This window comes from Calonectris borealis, chromosome W (genome assembly GCF_964195595.1).
Source record: "Calonectris borealis chromosome W, bCalBor7.hap1.2, whole genome shotgun sequence".
Lineage (NCBI taxonomy): Eukaryota > Metazoa > Chordata > Aves > Procellariiformes > Procellariidae > Calonectris > Calonectris borealis.
Window position 1 is genome coordinate 21,723,110 of NC_134351.1, and position 17,299 is coordinate 21,740,408.

At 40.6% G+C, this 17,299-nt stretch overlaps 1 protein-coding gene across 1 annotated transcript in view; it reads left to right on the forward strand.

The window, feature by feature from the left end:
- LOC142075013 (FYN-binding protein 1-like) overlaps positions 1 to 16,955 on the forward strand; it is a 121,270-nt gene extending 104,315 nt beyond the window's left edge. The window contains 12 exon segments of the mRNA XM_075136004.1: positions 1,479 to 1,528; positions 2,677 to 2,696; positions 3,485 to 3,531; positions 4,981 to 5,059; positions 5,061 to 5,099; positions 7,309 to 7,422; positions 11,759 to 11,817; positions 13,854 to 13,882; positions 15,001 to 15,070; positions 15,581 to 15,721; positions 16,402 to 16,433; positions 16,936 to 16,955. Of these exon segments, the coding sequence (XP_074992105.1) occupies positions 1,479 to 1,528; positions 2,677 to 2,696; positions 3,485 to 3,531; positions 4,981 to 5,059; positions 5,061 to 5,099; positions 7,309 to 7,422; positions 11,759 to 11,817; positions 13,854 to 13,882; positions 15,001 to 15,070; positions 15,581 to 15,721; positions 16,402 to 16,433; positions 16,936 to 16,955 (700 nt within the window).
- Positions 16,956 to 17,299: the final 344 nt, after the last annotated feature.

Below are 17,299 nucleotides of genomic sequence, written 5' to 3' on the forward strand. Positions count from 1 at the left end.
TATCAATAACTGAAGCTTTCCCCTGCATTTTTCTGGGGGAAGAGGGCCATGAGGGTCAGGTCTATCAGTTGATACCCCGGGAAACAGCTTTGCAAGCCAGAGGTACTGAGCTCAGTGCTGACTGTGAAAGTGTACCAGGGGCCACATCATAGCCTGTTGTGATAACATTGAAAAGCCTCTGTTACATATGGGGCTCCTTTCTTTATCCTTCTTCAAAAAGCTGCATACAAAAGGGGAACCTTCCAGCGACAAAGAGTTAAAAGCACTTTGGTCTAGTGTCAAAACTGACCGGAAACAAGCTGAGCCTGAATAATGAGCTGCTCTCTGGCCAGCAGTTACTGAAAATAGCAGCAAACGGCAGACAGGGAGAATATATTAGACATTAGAGAGGTGTGTGTCAGCACGCATACTGTATTTTGGTACGGATGGTGTGACAACATCAATCTAACTCTACTGCTGTGCTCGGAGCTGTGGGAAACATTCCCCCAGCCCCGTCGCGGGGCGGCCCCGGGAAACTGCCATCACTGCCCCATCTAGTGGCCGGAGCGCCGGGCGCCGGCAGCAGCTCCCGCGGCCCCTGCAGAAGCTCTCCTGGATATCCTCCTTACCAAATCCTTGGGAGTCAGGTTTCTCCTCTTTGCCTTCAGGGACCTGCAAAATTTACCTCCAGATTGTCCTTCTGCTCTCCCGTTCCTGCGTGCCCTCTGGACTCTCCCCTCTGCTGAAAACACGTGCCTGGGTGCTGACACATTTTCTTTTACCCTGTCTCGGGGCTTTCTCCATCAAGCCAATTTTAAAAGATCACTTTCTGCTTTCAAGTCCTTTCTTTGATTACACTTCTCTGATGAGGACTGTCAGCCCTAGTTTTCTTTCAACTATTATAAGGTATTATAAAGTTAAAAGTCCCTGATGTTATTATTAGTTATATTCTCAATTTTTTGCTTCTCTCAGTTTGACAGCACTTTTAAATCTAACAACATCAGAGATCTTTTACCTGGCCTAACCTTATACCACTGTTTCTCTTGTCCCTTATTTAGACTTTAAGCTCTACAAGTCAAGGAGCAAGTCTTAGAGCTATATTTAACATTGTGCAAAAGTCTGGCATTCTGCTTGTGCATTGTGTAAGAAGCCTGCACCTGCGAAGATGGTTAAAAAACCCAACAGATTCTTTCCATTCAGCCAGCCCATCTGCCTATTATATTTTTCATACCACACTCATCTCCATAGTATCTGAGTGCCTTTGGCTCATTTTCTCCTTTTATGCTCAAGATCAAGGTATCCCCATGTGAAAAAACAAGTTACAGTCAGGAAGAACAATTTAGGGAATCTTGTGGGTACTTAAGTAGCATATAGGGCTGAACAGACTGTCCAGCCATTGTATAAAATAACCAAAAAAAGCACCAGAACAATGGTGAATGAAAATGCAATCATAAAACCATCTTCATAGGTTTCACATGTCCCCTTTTTCATATTTACAGAAGTCCAGACAATGAAGAAAATTATGATGATGATGAATTTGTTTCACAGGGTAAGATGCATACATTTTAATTAATGGCAGCTATATGAAGCTGTAAGCATAATGTATTTATAAGATAAGCAAAAGCACATTGTATTCATGAGTGACTTGTGTAACTAATTATGCTGGTTCTGCAGTTTTATGGGTGAAGACAGTTGTCTCATAACACTAACTGTTCTATAATTAATATGACAGACTCTCAGGAACTGCTTTAAATATCTCTCCTCTCCCTCCCTTTTTTCTTGTTAGAAATATACTGGGACTGTAAATTACCAGATTTTCAAATCTGAACCAAAATGAATGCTGCTCTTTCAGAGTTGAAATTGTGTGCTCTGGTGAAGCAGGCATTGTTTTATACTTGATAAATAAATAATTTGTTGATTGTGCTTTTAATGTCACTTTGTGGTCTGCCTTCAATAAGTGGCAGTGAGTCGCTATGTTGTACCAGGAGCAGCCAGAGAATCAGATTGTGATACACAGAATTTCAATCTGCCTTCTGGTCTCTCCTTGGGAGAACTTGGTCTGTGCCAGGCACAGTATGCATCATTTAGTGTGCTAGCCATTGCCACCATACAGCAATATGTGGGCTGTGGAGCTGAAACTGAGCCCAAGCTCTTTTCTTACCTAACTACCTGCAGAGTAAGGAGGAAGCAGGAGATTCACCGAGTTTCTTCTCCTGCAGCCCAGGGTAGAGGCTGGCTTAGCAGAAGAGCCTTTGGCCTCCTTATTCAGCTGTGGGGCTGGTGCAAACAAGTTCTTTGAGGTCTGTTTGGATTTATTAGGTTTTAACAATGACTTCCTTGTATAAATAGGCATTTTTGAAAACAAATAGCATAGGTAAGTTCATCAATGTCACTAAGGAATCTTTAAAACAAATTTTCCACTTTTAAAAATACATGGTGAAATATGCTATTTTGTAGAAAATAGCAGATGAAGTGAAAGTGTTTACACCAGATATTTCTAGTTTACAGTGTACTACAAAAGCAACCTGGAAAAGCTCTGATTTTTGCATTCATATCCTCATTAAAAGCCAGGAGCCTGCACATATTTCTAGTTAATATCACCGGTATTATTAGCAGTTCATAAATAGTCAACACTAGAATGAATTGGCTTCTGTACAGCAAAAAATTAATACCCTGTTTTTATTTTTGGTCATATAGGTCATGGAAATACAGAGGGGGTAAGTGTTATTCTCCATGATAAACCTATCCTTTTTAGCACAAACTTACAAATTTAGCAAAATCCCTTCAACACATTAGAAAATTAATTGCAGAATGAAGCCAGTATATTGACAGTAAATTGTAGAAGCACTTACTTATTGTGAAGGACAGAAACAAAACCGGGTAAGCAGAGCAAACTGGAACTAATTATCAAAGCTGGCTAGACACCAAAAATTGGTTTAAAAAAAACCCAACCACCCCTTCTATTTCCACTGACATTTAATTTCACTGATTTTTTCCAGAAACTTGGGCCCTGTTCTGTTCTAGTAATAAACCACTTGTTTCAGTTAAGCACAGGTTTGTCTCAGTGTCTTTAAGTACCGGGCTGTATTAGGACTAAAACAGTCTCTGGGACCCTAATCTGAGTCCCATTTATATCCCTAGCGTTCCAGTTTAACTACTGCTAACCCTGGCACCTTCATCATGGCAGTGCAATCATCAACACAGATAAAGGCTTTCCAGGACTAACATTGCAATTAAAACATCCACTTTGAATCAAGCAATGTGCTAGTGTGATTGTAATAATCTAGGACTTTATAGTTGTGGTATTGTAAAAACAAAGTCAGAAAAAAGAAATAGTGGGTTTGAATAATGTAGTAACTTGGTTTGGGAAGATTAAATGAATTTGTATTTACATTTTGCTGTAAATGTTTTTATATAGTTTGTATGAAATTTACATAGCAGGTCCATTTTCTTCATGTCTTTCCAAATGTATCTAGGCCATTGAAAACTGAAATTTTTCTTATAGGGCCAAGAAAGTGATGGAGAGATGTATGAAGACATAAATGACATCAGGTAATCATAGTAATTTTAAACTCTATAACCTATTGTATCTTTATTACCAAAAGCTTGCTAACACAGATGCTTCATCTGGCACAATAGTGTGATTCCACTGCAGTCCCTGCCAGACATTATTGTGTTCATTCATTTCACCTAGAGAAAGTCAGGTTGTTTGCAGGTTATTTTGCACTTAGATCTGCTAAGTGGGCTGGAAAAACTGCAATAAAATTGTGCGGTTACTGTGATCTAGATAACAGAAGTCTGATTTCTGATCTAAGGAACATTTCTGAATCGCTGTTTGGAATTACAGCCTAGGAAGAAAAATAAGCTCAGCCCCTAGGTACTGTGGTCCCAGATAGATTCTTTTGTTGTGGTTGTTTTTCTTGCTTTCTAGATAAATGTACTTAGAACTCCTATGAGAGGCTGGATTTACAGTTCTTATGGCCTGAGTCCCCTAGCACAGCTACAGAGCCAGAATGTGAGCTCTGCTCATTCTTCTGCCATTTAGCCCCTCACTTTGAGGAGTCTCTCGCCCTGCTAATATATGGGATTCACTGTATGACAAAACCCAAAGAGAAGCTCTAATTCCTTTGGAATAAATAACAGTCTAAAGTTCCTACACAAAAATACCTTATTTCAGATGTAGAACGACTTTCAGCAATAATTTATTGTTGAATTCCCTTTGAACATAGATAATTTTAAAACTATATAACCAAAACAAGTGATCCTCATTCAATCTTCTTTTTTTATATAATTTGAGCATATCAGTTTAGCAAGAGTACCAAAAAAGGAAGAGGAGGGAGCCTCACTCAATCAGTTCCATAGGGTTTGTAAAGCATAGCTTTTCCAGCCAAACTGTTGGCAGCAAACTGCAGAACTGTAGCTATAGTCCTAATTACATCCCAGGGCCCAGATGTCTGTACCATCCAGTACATGAGGCACAGCAGGTAATGTACCCTGGCATGTTAGGCATATTTATGATGTAGTGCAGAAGACTCACTGCCATTTTTGTAGACTGCTGGAATAGCTTTCAATTAGGTTTAAAACAGCAGTCCAGTGGTAGCTCAGGCTTCAGTTCAGGCTGCATCAACCACTGATGGCCTGGGTAAATACATAGCAGCTGCAGCCAGTGCCACAACACCTAGACTGCTACCAGTTTCCAAGCTTGCTTGCTAAAATTAGCTCAGATGTTTGGGCATGCACATGCAGAGTCTCTTACCTCCAGATAACCTTTTCTGGCATACTGTCCTCTTGAGGACAGACACTTTAAATTATGTATGTAATATACGAGAAAGGGCTGCTTACTTTATCTGTTGCAGCCACACTATGGTTTAGAATATGTAGCTTTCATTTCACTGGGAGAAGTCTTTTTCCATCACATGTGGTTCTTTGTTAACCTTGGGTAAGAAAGCTCTAGTGTGATTTGCTTCACTACTACATTCAGTCCTGGCAATGCACTTTCAGATCATCAAGGGGAAAAGAGAATAAACGGGACAAGGAAGAAAAGAGAAGAATGGACCAAGAGAAGAAAGAACAAAAAGAAAAAAAAAAAGAAAGAGCAGGAAATAAGGAAGAAGTTCAAAGTAAGCTTTTTGTTTTGTCTGACCAAAGACATGTAAGAAGCATTATTTAGCATTGTCGAGTTCAAAATACACTTTTCAGCTGGCTACAAAACTATTTGTTGTGGTAGGTAGTTCAAGCACCTGGATAAATTCTGAATAAAGGTTTAAACTACCCTTTTATGTTTGGCATATGCTTGACTTCAGGCTCTGTACTGAGGGCAAAGACATTTTTTCAGTGCTTATATAGTTTTCATTAAATTCCCTTCTCACATTCTTTCTATGTAAAAAAGCCTTAAAAATATTTCCTTTCACTTTTCTGTTTAAAATGCATTTACGTCACTAGAATAGCATCAAAAGTCCTTAATAAAAGTGGGAATTGGATCCCATATACTTAGTGTTGTTTGCTTCACTGGAGTCAGGTACAACAGTATCCAGCCCTTAAGAGATTTCAACATTAAATTGCAACACATTGCCCTTGCCTTGGTCTCCAGGCTCAAGAGGCTTCCAGCCTAAATGGGGAGGAAAGGAATAGGGCACATGTAGGGGGAGCTATAGTCACTGTCAAAGCCTAGGGGCTAAATAACGAGACAGTTCTTTCTGGTTTATATAATTTTTATATAGCTGGTGGTCAGCATGCTCCCACAGGTTACAAATCTGCCAGTCATGTTCTGTTAACTAATGTCTGTTCACAATGCTCCGCTGTGCTTCTTTCAGTGTCATTGTACATAGTGGGCAGCTTTGTTTTTCTTCCTATTATGCTCTGTACACAGTAAAGCCACAGTGGTTCTCTCACATCATGGCCTTGGTCTGCTGTGGAGAGACTGACATGAGTTGAGGAGCAAATATTAAAGGAAAATAATAATAGTTAATAATAGTGGGTTAGCTGGCGTTTCTCAAGCCCCAAGTCTACTTTTCAGACCACTCCTGTGAAATGTAGGCATTAGTGCACTGAATGCTTTCAGGTTGCAGACCGCTCTCTTGCGGACATTACAGTATGTATTTTAGTGCATATTTTCTTTCCCGTTTCTTTGCCACCTATACAGAGATAGATATAGAATCATAGAATCATAGAATCATTAAGGTTGGAAAAGACCTCTAAGATCATCGAGTCCAACCGTCAACCCAACACCACCATGCCCACTAAACCATGTCCCTAAGCACCTTGTCTACACGTCTTTTAAATACTTCCAGGGATGGGGACTCAACCACTTCCCTGGGCAGCCTGTTCCAAGGCTTGACCACTCTTTCAGTAAAGAAATTTCTCCTAATGTCCAGCCTAAACCTCCCTTGGCGCAACTTGAGGCCATTTCCTCTCGTCCTATCACTAGTTACTTGGGAGAAGAGACCGACCCCCACCTCGCTACAACCTCCTTTCAGGTAGTTGTAGAGCGCGATGAGGTCTCCCCTGAGCTTCCTCTTCTCCAGACTAAACAGTCCCAGTTCCCTCAGCCGCTCCTCATAAGACTTGTGCTCCAGGCCCTTCACCAGCTTCGTTGCCCTTCTCTGGACACGCTCCAGCGCCTCAATATCCTTCTTGTAGTGAGGGGCCCAAAACTGAACACAGTATTCGAGGTGCGGCCTCACCAGTGCCGAGTACAGGGGCACGATCACCTCCCTGCTCCTGAGCTAGTCTATAATTGTCGACAGCCACATGCTTCTGCAAGACCACATATATCTTAAAGCCACAGATATTAAAATCCAAAGTGGTTTCTCCATCATATATAATAAACATCTCACAAAGAGAATCCTGAATTCCAGTAAACAGTGTGATCATCTCTTGTGAGTACTTGTAGGATCATTTATAGAGTAGAATTGTAAGCACAGAACATTATTTGGTAGACTTTTTATGTTAATGAACATTTATTCATATTAGTAGTTCTGCTGGAACTATGTGGAGCTGCCCACTGGAATTAAATACATGTCTGTTTTGTGAACCTGTGAAAGGCTCCATAGTTGAGCCTGTTGGTTTTAGTATTTCTGTGATTTTGCCAGTCACTCCTTCAGCTGCTCTACTGCTATTCCATAGCCCTCTCTTTTCATTCTGGATTATTAATTTAAACTGGGTAGTTGGAGACAGGAGTGATGCCTTTCTGTTTATTTGCCTAGACTATTTTAAACGTCAATTAAATGAATAATCATCATTACAGTTATTTTCTCTTTTGTCTGAATGTTTGGGAAAGAACTCCATTTTTCCACATCTGTGATTTCTTTTGGTGCTTCTTCTCTACAGTTAACGGGACCCCTCCAAGTCCTTCATCAGGCATGAGCTTGTATTGACAACAAGGGAGGGAAGAATGAGCTGACTGTCAAACAGGGGGATGAGATTGAAATCATTTGCCTCTTAGTGGTTTAACCCAGCACGCAGCCAAACACCACACACCCACTCGCTCACTCCCCGCCGTCTCACTGTGGGATGGGGGAGAGAATCGGAAAAAAAAGTAAAATTCATGGGTTGAGATAAAGACAGTTTAATAGAACAGAAAAGGAAGGGAAAATAATAATAATAACAATAATAATAATAATAATGATAGAATATACAAAATGAGTGATGCACAATGCAATTGCTCACCACCCGCCGACCGATAACAAAGCAGCAATCGCTACATCCTGGACCACACCTCTTATTTATATACTGAGCATGACGTCATATGGTATGGAATACCCCGTTAGCCAGTTGGGTTAGCTGTCCTGGCTATGCTCCCTCCCAGCTTCTTGAACACCTAGCAGAGCATGGGAAGCTGAAAAGTCCTTGACTCTGTGTAAGCACTACTTAGCAACAACTCAAACATCAGTGTGTTATCAACATTCTTCTCATACTAAATCCAAAACACAGCACTATACCAGCTACCAGGAAGAAAATTAACTCTATCCCAGCCAAAACCAGGACAGTATCCACCCCTTATTCCATACCATCTGCATCATGCCCAGGTCTCACATTTTCCAATACATTCCAATTAATCACCACCACTTTTCCTGCCTTTTGATATATACACACAGATATCATTCCCTCAGTCTATGGGCCATCCCTCTAAAATGTCCATTGAGTTCATTTAGTCCATGACTTTGGGCTCCATCTGTCATAACAGGCTTTCAGGGCAGGAGAGATGGTGTGTGGTGTTGGACTGTTGCATGCTGAAGCCAGTTCTGGTTCCATTATCGCTGCACTTAAACTCGGTTTCATCAAAGTTCATTCTTCATTAATCTGGGTGATTCCTACTGCAATACTGTTGATATGACATATAGTACTATATAGCAATTAACATCATACAATTCAGTTCATTGGCTATTTTCACCCAAAATCAAATCCCCTTGAGGTACACACCGGACTTCCCCATCCTTTCGCACCACCCACCAAGTGCACCCAGGTCCTTGAGCAAAAGCAATCCCATGGATGGGTTTTCCCTTGCCAGAGGCAGGAGTAACCCAGACTGTCTTCCCCAGCATATTTCTTATGTGCACGACAGGGACTTTATCTCCAGCTACAGTATGTAAGGGTTTGGATTGGGCAGGACCAGCTCGAGTGACAGATCCCCTAGTGTTGACTAACCAGGTGGCTTTTGCTAAATGTGTATCCCAGTGTTCGAACGTCCCACCACCCATTGCCCTCAGTGCAGTCTTTAGCAGCCCATTGTATTGTTTGATTTTCCCGGAGGCTGGTGCATGATAGGGGATGTGATATACCCACTCAATGCCATGCTCTTTGGCCCAGGTGTCTATGAGGGTGTTGAAGAAATGAGTCCCGTTGTCTGACTCAATTCTTTCTGGGGTGCCATGTCACCATAGGACTTGCTTTTCAAGGCCCAGGATGGTGTTCCGGGCAGTAGCATGGGGCACAGGATCTGTTTCCAGCCATCCGGCGGTTGCTTCCACGATGGTGAGCACATAGCGTTTGCTGTGGCGGGTTTGTGGGAGTGTGATATAATCAATCTGCCAGGCCTCCCCATATTTATATTTCAACCATCGTCCTCCATACCAAAGAGGCTTTACTCGCTTGGCTTGCTTAATTGCAGCACATGTTTCACGTTCATGGATAACCTGTGCAATAGCATCCATGGTCAAGTCCACCCCTCGATCACGAGCCCATCTATATGTTGCATCTCTTCCTTGATGGCCCGAAGTGTCATGGGCCCAGCGGGCTATACACAGTTCACCCTTATGTTGCCAGTCCAGATCCACCTGAGCCACTTCAATCTTAGCAGCCTGGTCCACCTGCTGGTTGTTTTGGTGTTCTTCAGGGGCCTGACTCTTTTGTACGTGAGCATCTACGTGACGTACTTTTACAACCAGGTTCTCGACCCAGGCAGCAATATCTTGCCACAGTGCGGCAGCCCAGATGGGTTTACCTCTGCGCTGCCAGTTGTTCTGCTTCCACTGCTGCAACCACCCCCACAGGGCATTTGCCACCATCCATGAGTCAGTATAGAGATAGAGTACTGGCCATTTTTCTCGTTCAGCAATGTCCAAGGCCAGCTGGATGGCTTTCACCTCTGCAAACTGGCTCGACTCACCTTCTCCTTCAGCAGATTCTGCAACTTGTCGTATAGGACTCCATACAGCAGCTTTCCACCTCCGATGCTTTCCCACAAGGCGACAGGACCCATCAGTGAATGGGGCATATTGCTTCTCGTTTTCTGGTAGTTTATTATACAGTGGGGCCTCTTCAGCACGCGTCACCTCCTCCTCTGGGGATATTCCAAAATCTTAGCCTTCTGGCCAGCCCGTGATCACTTCCAAGATTCCTGGGCGACTGGGGTTTCCTATTCCGTCCCGTTGTGTGATCAGTGCGACCCACTTACTCCACGTAGCATTAATTGCATGATGTGTAGAGGGGACCCTCCCTTTGAACATCCAGCCCAGCACCGGCAGTCGGGGTGCCAGGAGGAGCTGTGCTTCAGTACCAACCACTTCCGAAGCAGCTCGAACCCCTTCATATGCTGCCAATATCTCCTTCTCAGTTGGAGTGTAGCGGGACTCGGATCCTCTGTATTCCTGACTCCAGAACCCTAAGGGTCGAACTCGAGTCTCCCCTGGTGCTTTCTGCCAGAGGCTCCAGGTAGGACCATTCTCCCTGGCTGCGGTGTAGAGCATATTCTTCACATCTTGTCCTGCCTGGGCTGGCCCAAGGGCTACTGCCTGAACTATCTCCCGTTTAATTTGTTCAAAGGGTTGTTTTTGCTCAGGGCCCCATCTGAAGTCGTTCTTCTTCCTGGTCACGTGATAGAGAGGGCTTACGATCTGACTGTAATTTGGAATATGCATTCTCCAAAAGCCCACAACGCCTAAGAAAGCTTGTCTTTCCTTTTTGCTAGTTGGTGGGGACATGGCTGTTATTTTGTTGATCACATCCATTGGGATCTGACGTCGTCCATCTTGCCATTTTATTCCTAAAAACTGGATCTCCTGTGCAGGTCCCTTGACCTTACTTTGTTTTATGGCAGAACCGGCCTTCAGAAGGATTTGAATTATTATTGTCTCCCCTTTCTCGAAAACTTCTGCTGTGCTGCCGCACACGATGAGGTCATCAATGTATTGCAGGTGTTCGGGAGCCTCACCCTGTTCCAGTGCAGTGTGGATCAGTCCGTGGCAAATGGTAGGGCTGTGTTTTCACCCCTGGGGCAGTCGATTCACATACTAAATCCAAAACACAGCACTATACCAGCTACTAGGAAGAAAATTTACTCTATCCCAGCCGAAACCAGGATAGGGAACTATAGCATCGCAACACAAAAGAGAACAAAATGCAAAACATGCAGGATTACAAATATCCTGGTTTCGGCAGGGATAGGGTTAAATTTCTTCCTAGTCCTGTGTTTTGGATTTAGTATGAGGAGAATGTTGATAACACACTGATGTTTTCAGTTGTTGCTAAGTGCCCTCCTAGTCCAAGGACAGCTCCCGTGCCTACTGACTGAGCTAGGTACACAAGATGGGAGGGACCATAATCAGGACAGCCAGCCCAGCTGGCTAATGGGGTATTCCATACCATGTGACGTCATGCTCAGTATATGAATGGTAGGCGTGTTCCAGGAAGTAGCAATCGCTACTTGGTTATCGGTCAGCGTGGGTGGTGAGCAATTGCATTGTGCATCACTCATTTTGTATATTTTATCATTATCATTATTATTTTCCCTTTTTCTGTTCTATTAAACTGTCTTTATCTCAACCCACGAGTTTTTCTCACTCTTACCCTTCTGATTCTCTCCCCATTCCACTGGGGGGGCGGGGGGAGTGAGTGAGCGGCTGCGTTGTATTTGGCTGCCTGCCAGGTTAAACCACGACACAAATCACCTGCAGGAAGTGCAATTCTCTTCCCTCCCTCTCTGTTCTTGTTCTTTCTTTTGAAGTCACATACTGCCTTTTCTAACATGCAAGAATAAAAGACACTAAAAGCAATGGAAACACTCACTGCACTGGGGAACTCCTTATCACCCTCATTGCTCTCAGACTATGAGCCTTACTACTTCTTTCCCTTTGAAGAGAAGGGCCGTCTGGAAGCATGACTAGGATGGCCCTTCAGAAGAGAGCGTGGCTAATGTGTTTAGTCCTGTAAATAAGGCCTATAAAATCCCATGAGATGGGCATGAGCTATACTTTTTTGACTTCATCAGAAGCTTCTCCTCTATGGCACAGCCTCACATGGATTTGCAATGAAGTGCTACATTGCATACTCTCTACTTCAGTGTGCCATATTTTTCATGTCAAATAGATCTGCAGCTAGGGAAGTGCCATCTCCAGCAGGGTATCAAACTTGCTGGCAGGGAAATATCCTAGTGATCTTGTGACAAGAGTCAAGGCTATCACGTGACCCAACGTGACTATGATACCTTTGTTACCTGACCTCACATAAAAGTCTGCTTCTGTCATGTGATGCATCAAACCAGTACTCATTCTACATTACATGTCCTGATGTGCAGAAACACATACCCCGGGATTCAGATAAGAGATCTGCATATAGGTGTAGAGGATTTCAATGTGTAGGACAACTATCTTGCAACACTCAGCCATTAAACCTGTTTTTTAGTGCTTCCCAGCACCTTAACTTAGAGGCCTGGCTGGAATAAAGGGACCGCAGCTGCTAGAACATCCCCATGAGCTCCAGAAACAGTGCTTGGAAAGATCTGCCTTCAGGCTGGCATTCTTTAAGCAACCAATATAGTTTTGCATCTGATATTTTTGCAGGTTGCTCAATATCAGTTTCCCTCCCTGCACATTGGTCTCATATCATCGTAACCTAGCCAGAAGAGTTGCTTTAGTTGTTCTGGGTTTTAGGTAATCTGAGCATTAGGTACTTCATTGCAGAAGTATCTTTGGCCAATCCTTTTCACTATGGCAAGCGTTACAATTAACCACCTCAATGCAAGGAATTTAGAAAATTTCTTGAATTCAGAAGCAAACAAGAATACTTACACTGTTGCGTATTAAAATAACAGTATAAGGAACTTGGAAGGATGAATGAACAGCTCAGATTCGTTTAATCCTTTAAGCTATATTTTGACATTTTTACCTTCTCTAGTGATTAATAGCATTCTGTTCAGTTCATGAGCATGAATTGTTGGAAGGTCTGACATACATCAACATGTTTTGAAACCACTATAAGAATGCCATACTAAAAAAAGCCTCTTGACCAAATAGTATTATCTCATTATTGGTAGTATTGTTAATATTCCAAAATTAATAAGTGTCTAGGGCTGTTGTATTTCAGGATTTGTTGGCACAAGAGTTTAACAAATATTTTGTTTTGATGTGTAAGTTTAAGTAAGGCTTTGACCTGGAAATAATCTCAGTTACTATGAACCTATCAGGTTTTTTTCAATTACTATTAGAACACTGGGCTATTATGGAATCCTTGAAATGTTAGAAACATGCAGTTAGAGGTTTAAAGCATCACCCAATAAAAGCTAGTTGAGCAACAAATTCATTTGTTTACCATTTCATCTCATGAAAATCCCCTCATAAGGGATGAATCTAAAGGGTGTAGATGCACCGTCTAGTGTTCAGTCAGATTATATTTTTATTCCCATCAAATTCGACTACATGACCTCCTGAGATACCTTCCAATCTGAATTATCCTATGATCCTAAGTCATATTTTGTACTTTATTTTAAAGATATCAACAAGAATATAAAATATATTCTAAATATAGTAAATCATTATAGCTGTAGGCATCAGTTTGCATTTCCTTGAAAATGACACTTTATTGGAAGTTGCTAACAATTGCTAACAATTAGGACTGAATGTTCTGCTCATTAATTATAAGATACTGTGTTCCTTTTTTGTTTTACATTAACTAAAGATGTTATTGATAACTCTCTTATTCCCCTTTGAATTATTGTGAATGATATTTTAAAATACTCTCTTCTGTTTTGTAATGAATTATTTCCAAGGAAAAAACAGTATTCTTTCCTGCTTTACCTGAATCTACTAAAAGTTAATCTCTCCTCATCTAAGAGCTAATTCACTCATGAATTAGATGACACATTTTCTTTAGCATTAGTGAGAATGCAACTACTATTTGGCTGTAAGAAATCGGTGTGAGCGTGGTGAAGACAGAGAGAAAAAAAAGAACTGGCACATTTAGTTGTTGCCCATATAGAACACACAAGCATGTGCCTGAGCTTTCAGTGCAGAATTTGTAGTGCTCAGCTGGCAATGTAGATGAGTGCCAAAGCCAAAGGGTTTAGAACTAATAACCACAAGTGATGGGTGATCATAGTGTTTCTTTTTCCAAAGGATGACTGTTTTTTTCTAATATGTCTCTCATGTTTGCTTTTCCAGTCAGAGTGGTGGTCAAAGTGGAGCTGGAAGTAAGTTCTACATATACTTTTGTGGGGGAGTTGTTTCTGTGTACTCCTTACCTTCAAATCCAGACCTCTGCAGCTTCCAAATAATGCAGTAATTATCCATAAGCATGCTAAATGTTAGCTAACGGGCAACAAACAACTATAGTGGCCAAATTAACTTTCTTTCCACCTATGGGAACTTGGGCGAGAAAGAAGTTTTGTCTTCAGATACTGTGAATCAGAAGCATGCTAGAAGATTACAGATCCTTAATTTTTTTTGTGTGAAGGTAAATCACAAAACAGCACAGATATAATTGGCAAAATGTTAACATGACCAAGAGGTTTTGTGCAGGAGAAATCCATTTCTACCAATACTAATACAAGTTCTAATACTACCAATTAAAGTTGCATTTTGCTGACAAAGTTAAGGGGAACTTCAGTTTCAGCGAAACTTGAGTCCTAACCAATACGACTGCAGCAGTTCCACACTGTCAAGAACACACATTCAAAACCAGTTTCCCCTTTGAAAGCACATATATTTATTTAGCATTCTCCGTCGATTACAAGAGCACAGCTCATCTTCTCAGCTTAGAGTTTAGATACTAGTCATGGCAGAAGCATCCCCTAGCAATGCTGAATGAAGCTGCTGCCAGCTAAGTACAGATTTCAGTGATCACTCTGACCAGTGGCTAGAACTGGACATGGAAACTGAGCTAACCCTGCACTGAAGAAGGTGGGGCTCAAAGGTCAGAACTGATACCAAAATGGGGAGCTTACATTGCACTTGCTGGGAGTGTTGATCTGACATCTTCAATCATCACTAGTCACACACAAAAATTTAAAAGTCATCAGTCATCATAATGAATGGGCCAAACCCATCCATTTAGAATTTCATCAAATACAGTGTAAATGCATTTGTTTTCAGTATTCACATTCTTGTTATTGGCAGTGTCATGTTTAAATGCTGTGGATGACATTCCCAACTGGGATAAGTCTAAATCACTGTTTTAATAAATAGGCTGTGCTGGTTTAAAGAAAGATTCCATTTGCAAGGATATTGCACAAACTGCACACACATCTGACATACTTAAGAGGCCAGCATTAAATATAAATGCATTAATTCACTGTTTGATCTGTTAAAGAGATGTTCCCACCTCCTTCTTCTGATCAAGAAATTTATGATGGGATTGATGATGAAGATGCTGTTACTAGGTATGTTTTTATATCATTTAAATAATTTGCTGCTTTATCAGAGTGTTTACATTTTGGTTTTTTAGTATTTTTGAATTAGGCATAATAATCAGCAAGGATGGATTCATGAAGCTAAAAAAAACGTTCTTTGGTATTTTGGAGAAGTTTTGCTTTGTAATTAATTTTGGTATATCAGCAAAAGAAGCTGCAATCATTAAAATCCCCAAATCCCCAATTAGACAGAATAGCTCTGAAATGTAAATAACAAACTAAAATGCTAGCTTGCTGAGTAACAACATGAAAGCAGAAAGCCAGTAGATGAATATCTATACCTACAAATACATCTAATATCTATAAATGACCTAAAAACCATATTTCAGTTTAGGATTTTAGACATTATATGTCCTCACCTTGTGGTATATACATTGTTGGCATTAATGAGAATTATGAGCATCAATGGAGAATTTAAACTGGACCTTTTAAAAAGAATGTTACATTTTACATTGTGATAATTGCATGCATACTCCAAAGGTCTGTATCGCAGGATGAAGATAAGAATGATATCTGGTCCTGGGGAATCTTGAAGAGGCTAAAGGCCAAAGATGACAAAAAGAGAAGTGTACGAGAAAAAACAACCAAAGTCAATGGGGCAGAAGATAATGGAGATTTGTTGTAAGAGTCTGCCAGGAAATCACAGTGCACATTAACTAATTCTAATAAAGCATTGATCACATGCTACTAACATGTTCTCACAGCAGCCTAATGAATCACGAATCAAATTGCAACTCAGGATGATACTTTTCTGCAAAAACATCAACCTCCTTTCTTTTCACATGCATAATATAAATACTCTGTTAACAAGCTGTATTTGTTGCATAAGTCTAGTAATTAAAATATATCAAATTTTTTTTTTGTTGAAGAGCACCAAAATAATCCATCATCTTTGTGCCACTCCAGTGATATATGTTTGCTATACCTCAGTTAAAATATACTTTGCTCACCAGTACAATGTCACTGAGATAAACTGGTAAATCTAGTCCCATTAATCCAAATTTTAGGAATAATATGCCAAAAAGAAAAATGCAAAGATTGTCTTCTCCCCATCTTGCCTAGAGGTTAGATCAGCAACTGGTGTTTTTACCACCATCTTCTCATTCAGTTCTGAACCAGTTTACTTTGATTCAGTGGTAAAAATACATTTAGTCCATGAGTATTGTTGGTGTCAGCAGAGCTTCAAAATGTCTGGAGATTACTTGGAGCCCTTGTGTTAAAAGTTTTTTAAATTATTTAAATGATGCAAAAGCCTATTAATGTGATATAAATACTTAATGAGCATCTTTTTTTTTTCCCAGCATGTCTCCTTCAACAAAGCAGTTTGGAAAAGGTAATTAATAGCCTATTGTTTAGTTTTCATATTGATTCCCGATCCTTTTTTCTGTATACATTACTCTCTGTCATGCTAGTCACAAAAACACATCCAAGGAAGGAAACAGAATTTCCCATTGCTTACCCAGTTCCAGCAAACAAATTTCAAATATTGTGACCAATTTGGCTACAGACAAGGAGATACAAATACATTGCAAGCTCTCTAGAAAACAATTTAATGTATTTTTTAAGAAGTTGTGATTTTTCTATGTGACATTTCCACTAGTTCATTTTATTTGACATTAAGTATGAACAGATACACTTGGAAAGAAACACTTCATACAAGACTTCAAAAATAAAAAGAGCTGCTGCTTATTTTTATCACTTCAATGTCTTTGTAAGATAACACATACTCATAAATATCAGCTCAGCCATGGAATAAAAAGCAAGTTCTCACAATTTTTGAGGCTGTTGCCTGAACTGCATTCTAAACCTTTTATCTCCTACTGTGATTTTTCTAGCCATGGATTTGATGAGTTGAACAATTGCTTCCTTTCTACAAATATGCTGGATGTGATTCAAAGTATGTTCTTGGGGTAAGAATTCTTTTCACTACTTTGGCATTGCAATATGGCCTAAAAACTAACATACATGTGATTCATATGAGCTTCTAGGCAACATTGCATTGACCAGAGTGCTATAGAAGTGCCTGAGTGTACATTAAAATTAAACCCTAAAAATATACTTTGATGCAACCCAGTGGGAAATGGACTAATTAAAACAAAGATTAAAGGCTATTGCATTAGCCAACATGCACTAAAACTTGCTTCAGCTCAAGAAGATTAAAATATCAGTGAATACCTATTATTATAAATAAAGAGTCTT